This window comes from Mchenga conophoros, linkage group LG7 (genome assembly GCF_057382185.1).
Source record: "Mchenga conophoros isolate Kocher_MC1m ecotype Shallow Benthic linkage group LG7, M_conophoros_male_GT1.1, whole genome shotgun sequence".
Taxonomy (NCBI): Eukaryota; Metazoa; Chordata; class Actinopteri; order Cichliformes; family Cichlidae; genus Mchenga; species Mchenga conophoros.
This window is the reverse complement of record NC_140532.1, coordinates 66024226-66039175: the sequence shown is the minus strand read 5'-3', so window position 1 is coordinate 66039175 and position 14950 is coordinate 66024226. Positions and strand designations below refer to the sequence as shown.

General features: G+C 43.6%; 1 protein-coding gene across 4 annotated transcripts in view; it reads right to left on the bottom strand.

Annotated features, from left to right (window-relative positions):
* Positions 1-14950, bottom strand: part of cmip (c-Maf inducing protein) — a 45231-nt gene that overhangs the window by 9063 nt on the left and 21218 nt on the right. For 3 of the 4 annotated variants that reach the window (XM_085280868.1, XM_085280867.1, XM_085280870.1), the window contains 10 exons: positions 13159-13284; positions 10520-10570; positions 9189-9350; positions 9008-9049; positions 8576-8638; positions 8390-8470; positions 7726-7829; positions 4944-5048; positions 3481-3936; positions 3320-3385 (listed from right to left, as the gene is read on the bottom strand). In XM_085280868.1, the coding sequence (XP_085136994.1) occupies positions 3320-3385; positions 3481-3936; positions 4944-5048; positions 7726-7829; positions 8390-8470; positions 8576-8638; positions 9008-9049; positions 9189-9350; positions 10520-10570; positions 13159-13284 (1256 nt within the window). Of the gene's footprint in view, positions 1-3319; positions 3386-3480; positions 3937-4943; positions 5049-7725; positions 7830-8389; positions 8471-8575; positions 8639-9007; positions 9050-9188; positions 9351-10519; positions 10571-13158; positions 13285-13444; positions 13777-14950 lie in introns of those variants that run through there. The other variant, XM_085280869.1, reaches the window with a different exon arrangement.

Sequence of the window (14950 nt, the reverse complement as noted above, 5' to 3'; positions counted from 1 at the left end):
GGAACGCATTTTTACATGCAGCGTGACTCAGAGCTGATCTTTATGGCACATCCGTGCCTTTCTGGAAGCTGACATCACGTCTGCGCTTTCTCTAACGGTGATGTAAAGCTGCTGACACAGAGGCATGGTGTTACTTTGTGTTGGTGGATACGGTCCAGATGCAGAGGGAGTGCAGAGCTCATTAGGACTTTCCCTGCACTTGTACGCATGACTTCTATGAACTGTTTGTTATCAGCGATTCCCAAATTGCGTGCCGAGACACCCTGGTGAGCTGGGAGATGAATCCAGGGATTCTGGGACAACTGTGCATTTTTGTTACGATGCACAACTGCACAGAAAGTCATGAATGAATTACTTGACTCTGTGTGTACTTCGCACTCGTTTCCTCTATAAAAATATGCCACAGGTTCTGATCTGCAGAGTGGATCAGATTCTTGTGAGGAGCCAATGACAACCAGAGACCATCTGTAAAAGATGGAGCAATGCTACTGAACGTCCCCCCCACTGTTGTCATAACACGGAGGGCCATTTTTCTAGGAAAAACCATGTTGGTGCTCATCAGTGCGTCACTGTAAATATACAAGCACAGTAAAAAGAAAGCACAAACTTTCTATTGGAAGATTTTTACATATCGACACTTAATAAATGATCTAATCCTTAACGGGTCTTAAAATTAGGAAAGTACATCCAAGAAAACCTGACATGTTACACTGTGCCAGCATGTATTAAACAAAATCTAATTCAAATGCTTTAGTAATGTAGTAATGTAATCATTTTCTGCAATGTAGCTTTGCAAGCCTGAGCTATGCTGCCATGTTCTTCAGAGAGAAGAGGCGTTCTCCTGCAGGCCTTCCAAAGAAGCCCGACTTATTCAATTAACTGTATTTTAACCTTTTATCTAAGCCTTTGAAGATTGCCTTGGATTTTTTGTCATGAATCTTTCTCACTGTACAACAATGGATTACAGATTGTTTGGAAACGGCCTTATAACCTTTCTGAGATTGATGCACAGCAACTGTTGCTCCTCTAAGATGATGTCTTTCTTCCTTGGCGTTACGTTAACACACACCTGACTGCTCCAGAACTGCAAACTGCTGATGCCTCTGCTTTAATGGAGCCTTAATCAAGTGCATCTGATGTCCTGATACATAAATCCTTACAACTGACAGTCTTTTCTTATAGCCATGACTATAATTAGCTGGTGCACAATAACATGGAATGCACCGAAAGCTCGTGTTTACATATTTGTTAGTTTTTACAGCATAAAACATCCCGTTTCCACCTTATTCAACAGATTTCACAGAGAATGTTTCGTTCTCATCTAAGTCATGTCTGTGACTGCCACAAACATTCACTTGGCTCAAGGATGAACGATTAGATCTTGGCGGTCAAAGATAAAGGTTGCTGTGACCTCACAAAACATGTTTTGGCTAGCAGTAAAGAATTTCGATGCTGGTCACTGAAAAGTGTCGAGTGGAAAGAAGCGTCACCGGTTAACCAAACAGCTTCCGTTGCTTCGTTTGTCTATCACAGAAGCTTTGGCTGGCAGACCGCGGTGTTTCCAGACGTTTTGAAACGGTGGGAGCACGACTGAAAACACAGCAAGAAGATCCCACAGTGAAGCAGTTCAAATATCATTTAAAAGTATTATTTAAAAAGACTTCATATAGCTATTAAAAAACCCTCTTTGTTCGTGGCATTATTCATGTAGTATGGGATGATAATTATGGAATCATTAACGTGTGAATAACAACTTGTCATGTGTTAATTAGTCCTCTGCATGCATATGCTTCTCACTTTGTACGAGATGACTCACTCTGTCCAAAGCTAAAGGGTTCTGGGGAATATTGTTGCTTTTCCTAATGACGCCTGAAGACATCAGCCAGGTAACAGTGGCGCAGGTGGGTTCCCCAGTTAACGAAACAACAAGTTGTTGTCTAGTTGCCATTAATGAAGCTTGGGATCAGGCAGCCAATTACAAAGACAGCTCTGGGCTACTTATGCCTAACAACAGCGGGCTCGCTGGGGGTAGGAATCCGCCCCCCACCCTAGTCTGCGATCCTTTGGGAAGCACGGTAATGTACCTCACCACGTCAGCAGTGACACCCCCACGGGTCCTCATCAGAAATATGTGCACACCCTGAGAGACAGCGACAGCGCGTCTGTGGGGACTGGCTTGTTTTTGGAACCAGGCTCAAGTGGCCACAACAGGAACTGCAGTTTTTGTTGGGCTTCCGCACAGCTTCACTGTTCAGCCCCAGAGGCACACGTTTGGTTTTAATTGACGTTCCCACAGCAGGAACCCCAAATTCTCTGCTGTTTGGAGCAGTCCCCAGTGCTCTGTGTAGTGCAGCGGTCCCCAACCCCCGGGCCACTGCCCGGGCCGGTCTATGAGTCGTTTGGTACCGGGCCGCGAGAGTTGAGGCTCCGGTGTGAAATTGATGGTTTTCAGCGTTTTTATCGTTAACTCGCTTTGCCTGGCTCTTTCCCCTGTTGTAGCTGCGCGTCTTATTTTGAAAGAAATATTTACGCGTTACCATAGCGACCAGAGAGGAGGATGTTACTCTGAATGTCGTTGGCGCATTTTCAGGAGGACGCTGCTAATAAAGTTACACAATTACACAGTGAATTCACTTTTATTATTATATTTACAAAATCCCACAGTTTGTCTCGGTCGTATCGTTTTATTTTGTTGTATTTATCCGTGGCACAAATAAGGTTGGGGACCGCAGGTTCAGTGGCCTCAATGAACACAAGGTGCTTTTTGGTCTTTCATCATTAATAACATAAATGATATTATCCAGCATTCTAACTCATACAATACTTTTTGATAGTTCGACACATTTTTAATAAGAAAAAGACGTTTTTTGGAGATTTTTCTCCAAATCCGAGTTCTGTCCTTTTTTTCTTGGTCATTCAGATTAAGATGAATGAGTGAGTAAATGTGAATATGTGAAAACAGAGGAAAAATGAATGCTCTGGTACGAAAAGGTTTGGTGTCTGAAGGCAAAGTGATGGTGGGTGTTTTCATCAAACTGGATACTAAAGTTGCTTTAATCTGCTGAAATGTGGAAGTGTAGTCTTCACTGTCTACGCTGTCTTACCATCGCTAATTCCACACATAAAAGAAGTTAAATTCCTTTTTATTAGTCTGTCATTTAGCCCCACTCAGCTAATATGTGTCTGTGTGTTTATGAATGGAGCCTGCTCAAGCCATTGGGTGACATCATGGTGGATTTATCTGGTTTTTTTAAATTTGCATATCCTATTATATTTGCAGCGTGCAACATATGCTACATTATCTATGATGAACACTCACTCTTTAGGGAAGGGGATGGGCTGCAGCAGGCTGGCCAGAGCAGGTCTCCAGTCGTCATAGTCTGACCTACAGTCACAAAGCAAGAACACAGAGTCAGTGTCACCCTGTCAACCCGGAGAAAAATGGTTTTGGCGTGCTACAGCACTGACGCATTAACTCACAGCATCTTGAGGATGAGAGCGAAGCAGCCCAGCACTCGGTCAGCCTGCGCCGGCAGCTGGATGGAGAGCGTGTTGACGGCCGGGCTGACCAGCAGACAGTCGATAAGGTTGGGTTCGCTGTCGCCCCTCGTCGGCCCGCCCTTCCGCTTGGTGTTTGCCGAATTGTTGTTCCGCTCTAGCTCCACCAGGATCTCGCTGGAGTTGACGACGGAGGGAGGAGGAGAGAGCGGCAGGGAGGACGTCGGAGAGGAGATGGGGATGGTTGGAGCCACGGGGTTAGTGGGGGCTGGGGGGGGTGGCTGAGGAGGACTGGGGGTGGTAGAGAGCGGTAGGATGGTGGCAGGAGGTGGCGTTGGGGGTTCGGGCCGCAGCAGGCGTAGCGGCATCGGGGGTTTGCGGTCGTTCTGCTGTTGACAGCCGTTTCGGATTTCCTTCAGGCTGGGGGAGTTGTCCCGACTGCAACGAGCAAGAGAGGAAAACATCGGTCATGCTGGAGAGCGTGCATGAAAAAGCGTAAGCGCAGATGAGAGACGCAGGTGAGGTGCAGCTGGAGGCAGAAGCGATGTTTCCTGGAGTGACAGCTCCTTCGTGGGTTAGTGCTTTGGAAAAAGTGGCTCCTCTCTGGGGTGAACAGCGCTAAAGGGATGGTGATAATGAGCTGAGAGGGCCCGTCAAACCACCAAAGAGTCCAGATGGGAAACACCAGAAAGACACATTTCAAAAAAATAGTTCTAAAATAAATAAAAACCAAGTCCAAAATGCTGATGTTGAATGTTAAATCCACACACCAATGGCTGATGCCACAGCATCCACAAGCACTGAGCTGCATTTAATAAGAAGCAAAACTGGAAACTGTGAATAGTCCTGCAAGAACCCAACAAACCTCAGGTTATTCTTCTTAATAAACATAATCAGCTTATGTATTTAATTACTTTCCATTTATTCTTTTGTATATAATTGCTCATATATTTCTGTGGCACTCTGGAACATTGCAGATTAGTTTAGGGCTATAAATGGCATAATGTGGTCTGATGATCGAAACAGTTACCGTCTGCTTTCCTGGTAACATCTGCAAATTGGTGTTTGTATCGTTTCCTTCATATTAGTCCTACAAGATGTGGGAAATTACCAGTCATGTGTTTGTCTAATCAATGACAACGTGAAGGCAAACAACAGAATAACCCTTCTGCCGGAACAGCAGCAAAAAGGAGCCTTAGAAGCAATGGTGTAAATACTCTCGATGAATGCTGTGCAGTGAGCTTTCTCTAGTATAAAAAGTGCAAAATGAAAACTCTGAGATGATGCAACAACAAGCGTACAGGCTGAGTGAGAGTTGGAAAGAAGAGAAGGACGAATGTGAAGGTGGTAAGACGAGTAAGCGTTTATTAAATGAGTTCAGGGAAAAGACAAGAAGCAGAAGAAGAAGCAGATACTGTTTGCGTGTGGATATGGGCGTGACTGACCTGTTGATGAACTCCTCATAACAGGAATAAATGGCAGCCAGACACACTGCCACCAGGTTTGGCAGGACACGTGGGTGAGGGCACTGGCCTGTGGGCCCGTGCATGCTGCAAAGCAAATGTGCAGGTCAGAGGACGACTTGCAACTTATCTAAATCCAGTGTGAGTCTAACGATACTCGTCCTCTAAGCTGATGCTAGAGGACTACAGGGAGTGCAGAATTATTAGGCAAGTTGTATTTTTGAGGAATAATTTTATTATTGAACAACAACCATGTTCTCAATGAACCCAAAAAACTCATTAATATCAAAGCTGAATGTTTGTGGAAGTAGTTTTTAGTTTGTTTTTAGTTTGAGCTATTTTAGGGGGATATCTGTGTGTGCAGGTGACTATTACTGTGCATAATTATTAGGCAACTTATCAAAAACAAATATATACCCATTTCAATGATTTCTTTTTACCAGTGAAACCAATATAACATCTCCACATTCACAAATATACATTTCTGACATTCAAAAACAAAACAAAAACAAATCAGCGACCAATATAGCCACCTTTCTTTGCAAGGACACTCAAAAGCCTGCCATCCATGGATTCTGTCAGAGTTTTGATCTGTTCACCATCAACATTGCGTGCAGCAGCAACCACAGCCTCCCAGACACTGTTCAGAGAGGTGTACTGTTTTCCCTCCTTGTAAATCTCACATTTGATGATGGACCACAGGTTCTCAATGGGGTTCAGATCAGGTGAACAAGGAGGCCATGTCATTAGTTTTTCTTCTTTTATACCCTTTCTTGCCAGCCACGCTGTGGAGTACTTGGACGCGTGTGATGGAGCATTGTCCTGCATGACAATCATGTTTTTCTTGAAGGATGCAGACTTCTTCCTGTACCACTGCTTGAAGAAGGTGTCTTCCAGAAACTGGCAGTAGGACTGGGAGTTGAGCTTGACTCCATCCTCAACCCGAAAAGGCCCCACAAGCTCATCTTTGATGATACCAGCCCAAACCAGTACTCCACCTCCACCTTGCTGGCGTCTGAGTGGGACTGGAGCTCTCTGCCCTTTACCAATCCAGCCACGGGCCCATCCATCTGGCCCATCAAGACTCACTCTCATTTCATCAGTCCATAAAACCTTAGAAAAACCAGTCTTGAGATATTTCTTGGCCCAGTCTTGACGTTTCAGCTTGTGTGTCTTGTTCAGTGGTGGTGGTCTTTCAGCCTTTCTTACCTTGGCCATGTCTCTGAGTATTGCACACCTTGTGCTTTTGGGCACTCCAGTGATGTTGCAGCTCTGAAATATGGCCAAACTGGTGGCAAGTGGCATCTTGGCAGCTGCACGCTTGACTTTTCTCAGTTCATGGGCAGTTATTTTGCGCCTTGGTTTTTCCACACGCTTCTTGCGACCCTGTTGACTATTTTGAATGAAACGCTTGATTGTTCGATGATCACGCTTCAGAAGCTTTGCAATTTTGAGACTGCTGCATCCCTCTGCAAGATATCTCACTATTTTTGACTTTTCTGAGCCCGTCAAGTCCTTCTTTTGACCCATTTTGCCAAAGGAAAGGACGTTGCCTAATAATTATGCACACCTGATATAGGGTGTTGATGTCATTAGACCACACCCCTTCTCATTACAGAGATGCACATCACCTAATATGCTTAATTGGTAGTAGGCTTTCGAGCCTATACAGCTTGGAGTAAGACAACATGCATGAAGAGGATGATGAGGACAAAATACTCATTTGCCTAATAATTCTGCACTCCCTGTACATGGTAACTGTGTACGAGCTTTCTGGGGGTACAGCCTCACCTGCACTTAAACAAAACACTGTATACTTGAATTCTTTAGGAATGCCAGTCACTAGTGACCTGTAAAGGATAGCTAGGAATGCTAGTGATTCTACTATGAGTGTAGCGGGCTACACCTGTCACGCTGGAGATGATAAGGACAAGACAATGACGGTGTTAGCTCAGAAATGCTACCGATTTGGCTCAAAATACTAGTCGGCAGTTCCAGGAAGTGTAGAGGTTGGTAAAAGTGAGTGGCTTGTCTCACGCAGTGAGGAGAAAGGTCATGCTGGCCTGTTACTTTGAACTGCTGGCCTACCGCTCTTTGGTTTTCACACAGATTCAGTTCCTCCTTGCGTACGGGAAATATCTGCAGTGTGCTGCATTTTATCCAACAGCCTTTGGCTTCAAAATATACTCACTTCCTCTTGGATTGTGAATCATTCAAATAAAAAACTAATGTGCTACTTATGTGTTATTATATTGTCTATTATGAGATTTCAAAGAGCTTGTAGAGTTGGTGCCCAGTTCCTACCACGAGGACAAGTGGACAAGAAACACACACCTCACACACACTCAGTGTCATCAAACTCGATGTTATATTATTGATAAAATAAATAATAATAAATAAATAACTGTCCAAGTGTTCAGGCAAATTACAATCTGATGGTTTGGCAACATTTTTCTCTTTTTCTTAAAACTTTCATCTCAATAAAGCTCAGCTGAACACACGGCCTCTCTCAGGCTCGCCGTAGCCTTATTTCTGGTTTCCAGTAGACTGGTCTGGCTTTGGTCTGCGCAGCATGTTTACCCAGTATTGAAGGCAATGCCCCAAAAACGTTTTTCCCCCTTTTTAAACATCCTGCCATCCTAACCGCGAGCTACAGCTGTGGCCTCCAGAGCAATTAAATCCCACCTCACTGCATCTTTAAATAGAGGCTGTAGTCTGAAGTTATTGAGTCACGGATTACAGATTTATAGCAGCACATGCTCACCTGTGAATAAACTTCTTGACCACCTCCATTCCACCGTTGAGCTCATTAAGAGCCAGGATGTACTCCTGAGTGAAGAGACGCAGACGAGGGCACTTCCCGAAATCCTGTCAGCAACAGCCAAAAGCAGAGTTAGGAATATATCATCCAAAATACAAAATTGAATGATGAATAAAGGATATGCAGAAATAAAAACTTTTCTTATTCTCATTAGCTACTGCATACACGTTTATTAAAGACAACTAGAATTTAGGTTTCTCTATGAGAGCCACTGACAGATGAGACTCACACTGATTACATCTCTCGTGCTCTTTCTACTTAATCACCATTTCTATCTATTAAGTTGCTGCTCATGAACCAAGGGCTTGTACAGGACTTTATGGACACTTGTGGGAACTTTACATGGCAATTCATTCATTCATGCTTTTTAAATTCTCACAGAACTGAAGACAGCAGACGGATTTAAACTCTCTCATTGAGCAAAATGCGCGTCGTCATGGGCTACGTGGAACCAGTAAAGATTTTTACAGCAGATCTATCGTTGCTGGGAATCACTGGTCTTGCAAAATCTTCTGCTTCCTAAAAAATTACTTTAAGAATTCTAAAATAAGAAGAAGATAAAAACGGCGCCGTGCAGAAAAGCGGTACTGGACTCAGCCGATCTCACCATGTTGTGTTTGAGGATTCTCTGAACCACAGGAGTGAACACTTCGATCACAACGCTCGACCGCGGTCGCTCCCGACAGTGCTGCAACACACGAGATCGACGGGCGTCAACAAGGAAGCGCTTTTAATTATTTGCAATATTTACGACAGAAGAAACGTGTTCAGCATCCGATGCACAAGAGCTCACCTTACAGAAGAACTCGCACAGATCAGGTGGAGGGTGGTTGTTTTCCAGAAGAGGAGCGATGGCCTGCACAAACACACATGTACACACACAAACGCACACATACAGGTGACTATTTCCATATCATATCTCTTATTTACACAGGCCCAGAGCCAGCATGCTGTCAGGTGAAGGAGCTGTGTGAAAACAGGCCACAGGTGAGCTACACAAACATTGCAATTTCCCTAAGCATCAAGCTCCCCCTGCTCTGCCCAGTTACCACCGCGTGGGTATCGACCGCCACGGTCGAAAACACACAAATAAAAAAAATCTAGCATAAAGAGAGACACGGGGACAATCTATATTCTTCAGTCTAACGAGCAAAGCAACTGAAGCTTGTTAACGATTAATAAACTTGTTAAATATCAGTTTAGTGCACAGTGACAGCAAACTTACCACGATGATGTTTTCATGATCCTGAGGACTGAGGTTTGAGTTCTGCAAAGGAAAAAATCAAAAATAAGGAAGAACTAATTATGAGTACGGAGTTAACAATACGTCTAACGATGGAAGCTCTCCACCTTAAAGGAAACGACATCATCACAGCAATGTCACGCAACACGAGTGAGTGTGCTACCTCAGCCAGCAGGGTGGAGATGATGTGCAGTGGAGCTTGGTGGATGGATTCATCCTGCAGCGGTGAGGTCAGAGCCATGTCCACCAGCGCTCTGATCTCCTTTAGCGCCACGTCCCAGCGACTCGGGTTGTTTAGGACCTTGCGATACTTGTAGATCTTTTTCTGCAGGAGAAACGATGCGATGAACAGCTGAGCACCGGCCCAAAGGCCGCAGGACTGCACATGACACATCAGGGTGCTGCGTTTGTGTCTGTTTGCACAGGTATTTGCCTTTGGAGGGCCCAGGAAAACTGCTTGTGTACAATGCTCCAACAAAGAAAAAACAGCCACATAGCTCGATGATGTAGCTGAGTGACAGCTGAGTTTAGCACAGACAACAGAGCAGCGAATGCTTTTTATCGTTTTTAATGTTCAGTTTAACTTCAGCTTTTTCTACATTTGAACTTCGCTCTTCTGCAACTTATTGACCCACTAAAGCACAAGCGACACCAACCCACAGATGGTTGTTTGTGCCACTGTTGGTGACAACAAACAGCTACTACATGTTGGCGAAGGTGCGCGAGGCTGTCCGCAGGCAAATACTTATGCAAATGGATACAAATCCAAGACCGTAAATCCACCTTTAGACAAAAGGAACCGCAAAGATATGCAAAGAAAGAAAAAAACTAAGCTCACACACAAAAAATACACAGAAAGAAAACAACTGTGGAAAGACACAGACCGCAAAGAGAGACAGAACAGCTACAAAGAGACAAAAAGTTCCTCATAGTTGGATGGAGCCAAGAAAAAAAGGAAAAAATGTACAAAACACCTAAAAAAAAGGCAAATAAACGTATGACAATGATAAGCAAAGCAGACACAAATCATTAGGAAATAATATAAAAGTGGTTTTTGTCTCGTTGGTCCTCCTTTGTCACAGTTTCCTCCGTGTTTGTGTTGGACTTTTATTTTAAAGGTGTCCCAGGAAACGTGTGTGTCACACACTAACCTGAAACATTTGTACAGTGCAGAAGTCATTGCAAGTACTAAGGCATACTTCCTTGTACAGCTTTATTTAGCTCTGTGAGCACAGCATGGATTCAGACCTGACAGGTTTAGAGGTCTGGTCCTCATAAAGGTCCATGAAGTGCTATAAAATGCTGTGTGGGGTTGGGGAAAGGTGTGCAATAATAAACATCCATTTCTGATGTTTTGAGATGATAATTCTGCAGTAAATGTCACCGTGTGTGGTAATCTTTACAAAGTGGAGGACAGGGTGAAGGCTGCAGCTTTAATGAGGCTGAAGAAATGATTGAATTCATAGTTAAAGAAAGAAAAAACAGTGACCTTACCTTCCACTGCAGGGAGTGAAACCACTGGTCCCTCAAGTAGCTGTTTGCAGCCTGCAGCAACACACACACACACACACACACACACACACACAAAATGTCAAATGATTTCGAGTATATCCTGAGACAAACTTTTGCTGCTGTGCAAAAAGTCACAAGTTCACCTTTTAGCCAGCATTAAATGACCAGATCTACAGTTTTATTAAAGACTCCTGCGCTGTGAAGAAGAGAAACAGATTTAATGCACCCATGAAAGCAAACCTGATGGTCAGAGAGCTGCTAAAACAATATCAAAAACTTGCAGTGCTGCAACTGTCAGATGCACAGTTAATAATAACAACCACTCTGTGCATCTGCCAAGAAATCTCTAAGTAATCAAAGTAATTGTAATCTTAGTAATCTAGTCTAATTTAAAGTCTTTTAACTAGAATAAAAATGTAATAACTGGACATGTCGGACTTCCTGATAAAGTTGATGGCGTCCACAGTGAGACCGTTCCACTCGTGTCTTTAGAAACAGAGCCGTGGCTTCAAATCGCAAATATTTTGCTTGGTGATATCGTCTCAGTGGAAGGACACCAAATATGGATGTTTTATTAAATAAATTAAAATACTCTCATCTCGTGCACCCCCATCGTGACACATCGCACAAACTCACATTAAACCAGCTCAACTGACAAACCTACAGTACGTACCAGGAACAACCACAACCACATACAACCGTGTGTGCGGTTGTATGTTTAGACAAACATACAACCGCACACACAACCAGAAATCAAAAAGATCACGCACAGAAACACTGCATGCAGCGCAACATGACCACAAAGAGATGCTAAACAACAGTTAAAGGAACAGTTTCTGTGCAGTGAAACAGCTAGCCTTTCAGTTTGTTGATTTTGTATTAAAAGCAGATGTTGGGGCAAGTCAAGTACTAGAGTACTTAAATATAGTAAAGTACAGTACAATTACAGCCTTTGGTGCTCATGAGTACCTGCCTGCTTCAGCTTAACCTACAATATAGCGTCAGGTTGGGGTTTCTAGTCATCAACTTGACCTTCAAATCTACCATCCATCCACTAAACACTAAATGCACGTCAGTGTTCTTTACATAGCTGAAGATTTATTCCAGGTTTGCCAGCGTTCCACGACCAGCAAAGCTTCAAAGTGGGAGCATCGGGCGGTGGTCCAAAGAAGGCCAGCAGGCACAAGCAAACACAGCTGAAGAGGCTGACATTCACTGTTGACCCCCAGCACCAATCATAGGCCGAGCTGTGTATCCAAGGTAATTGGGCTAATGGGTAACGGTACTAAATGTGCCCCCTGAGCGGCTCTGGTTAATGCTGAAATGAAATTTTCTCAGAGTTCAGCAGGTACATGGAGCAACAGGCCAAAGACAGGACCTTGTGTTGTCCCAAGCCAAAGCAGACAGACAAGCTTTAAAAAGTTAAAGATCAAGGTAAATTCAGACTGCGTAAAACCGTAAAAATATTCATTTAACAATGCTACAAACAAAACAGCATTTACACAATTATCTGCAATTATTTAACCTTTTGTCACATTCCAGCTGTTCATAGAAATACTTGCTAATAATGAAACTAAATAAATGAAAATCAATGTGACGGGCGCAAACAGAGTGATGCTATTCCAGCTTTAAACATGGCCGCCTAATAAGAAGAAGGATCAATGACCTGATGATAATTTTTACCGTTCTGTTGTGTAACAACAACAGTGACCAGAGCACAGAGCAGAGAGTCTTGATCCAATTATCCACTGGACGCCACATAAGCCACCTCTAAATGTGGCTGCTGCCCACAGAGGTGTCGGCTCCCAGGTTTGTTCCACTGTAGCTGGTCTGGAGTCACCGGTGTCGCTTTGTAGTCATTTAGTGAAGTAAGCGTTGTATTGATGTACAACTGTGATCAAGTTTAAACTTAACCTTTAAATAAGGATCTGTAGTAGGATAGGGCAGATCAGATTTGACAAGCTGACGCAACCAGATGTGGAAAGTGTGTTTTGACCGTGAGTTCCTGGAATGTGCAAATCAACCACAATGTTTTGATCTAGTTTCAGAAACTGTCTAGTTACAGATACGCTCCGAAGGAGACAAAGAGTTACGTTTTCATGAGACTTCAGCTGCACGGAGGACTTTGCTCTTAGTAATTTACTAATTGTGCTGAACACAAGAGGTTAAAATTATTAGAGCAACAATCAGTGCAACACTGAAAACATCCACTAACCTCTCTGGACAGCATTAACATTTGTGAGAACAGTTTTCTACATTTTCATTCTGTTGTCTTTGTTTTTAAAGTATTTATAAAGTTTGCAGCGCTTTTGCTGTTTGAAACCTATTTAAATATACACTCTGTACGTTTTTAAGACATGTCAGGTCGGTAACTTGTTGTTAAGTCTGGTTAAATGTTTAGTTAGAAATATGAAGTGTATATCTACATGCTGACAACATCAACCTTGTTTCCAAATGTTAAGTCTTTTTCTCACTTTTTGACCAACAAATCGTTCGGCCGACCTCGGAGCCCTCGGTGTGACGGATCGTTAACACGACCCTGCTCACAGCTCACACATGCTACCAAAAACATAACCTCCCTGGCGGAGGCGAAAATAGTCGTAATAATGATAATGAATTACCTGCAGCAGGACGGTGCCACCAGGGAAGCTGAGCTGCACGCAGTACTTTGGGGCATTGTCCCAAGAGAGGAGCTGCAGGTCCTCTATGGAGCTGTAGGGCAATGATGTCTCCATGTAACCGGTGGGCTGGGGAGGAGAGAGGGAAAGAGCAAGAGGATATTAGTCTGCCACTGTCTAACATTTACAGTACATATTGTATATTTAAACAAAGCAGGAGGAGAAAAAGGCATTTATTTTTTACTGGCAGTCAGCTGGAAAGACAAAAAGAAACATATCCCAGGCTAACCTGCCCTGGGTAAACACGAGGCCAAACAAAACCTCCAAATACAGCCGAGTGGTAAATGCTGTGAAAACAGTACACAGAGTAATCTTTATCAGCTGTGGTGACATTTGATTTAGTTCCAAGTAAACATTCACCGAATGCAAGAGCAAAGTGGAAAATCAATTTAGCAAAAGCCATTAATCACGCAAATACACAAACATCAGCCAGAAAGACACGACGGCGGAGCTTTAACTCAACGCGCATGCAGGAAAAGGCCCTTTGGTGCGATGGCAGAGCTCTGATCGCAGTCTCATCGCAGTGCACACGAGTAACACGCCACAACCCGTTTGCTAGTCTCAAAATGATTACAGAAACGCTGACAAATGACCACAAGTTTCCGGACTCAGGAACAGAAGAGTCTTCAGAGAAAGGGAGGCGGGGGGAGCCAAGCAGATAAAAATAACGAGGCTGAGAGAAAGCCACAAGGAAACCGAGCCTGTATATCTTCTAACCCGCAGGAGGAGCTTGAAGAGAAATGTTTAATGCCACTCTAAAATAAGACGAGTGTCGGCCAGCGCTGCAGAAACAGCAGCAAATGAATCATCAGCTGATTTCCCAGACGCCGGCGTCACTGCGTGATTTTCGACCAATTATTGTCGATGGCAAGATTAACTGTATATCCACACAAATGGCCCGAGTGGACGTCATCTGTAGTGGCTTTCTCTGCATAGCTCTGCTGGAATTATCGTCCTTATTTTGCTTTTCATTTTTCTGAGGCCATTTCCCTTCAGAAACTTTGGAAAACACAGAGTGGAGAGGCAACATTTTCTCTCAGGGTGGCAGAGCGAGTGTGAAAAGTTTCACTGGGAGCAACTTCGTCACACATACAGGACGTCCCGCTCTGAAAGCCATTTCTGTAATCTGTGAAACTGTACAGATTGAGTTTTTATGCCAGTGGTTAAACACAGATAACACATTACAACTTCCATTTTGGCTTTCTCGCGGTGACTTGATTGCAAAACACCGGGTTTGCAAAAACGTCATGAAGTTTGGCATCTAAAGAGAGAAGTGACTAAAGTGTGGTAGCTGACCTGCTTTATTTGGCGTGTTGCTGACTGAGAATGAAACTGGGAAAGAACCACAGCTGATCTGCTCCGTCAGACGTAGGTTTAATAATGCAGTAACCAGGTCTATGTATCAGTAGTAACAATGTAAATATAGTAGCACACATGTAGCTGCCCACCTGACTGAGACGGGCTAAAGTTAAGGACACCCCCTCCTTTTTTTCCTGTTTATTGTATTAATAACATAAAAGTGCAGGCGGGCAGATACAGGAAGCTTAACTCGAGCCACCTTTTCTTCTTTTAAAGCACAAATAATGCAGCAGTTAAACTATTCAACCATAACTGAGAAACGCCACATAAACAGACATCGTTGGTGGGCAGCAGAAGCATTATTCATTTCATTTCAGCGCTCACTGGAAGAGTAAATCTACACGTTTCAGTTCAGGCCTCTGCGAGCGCCACATCT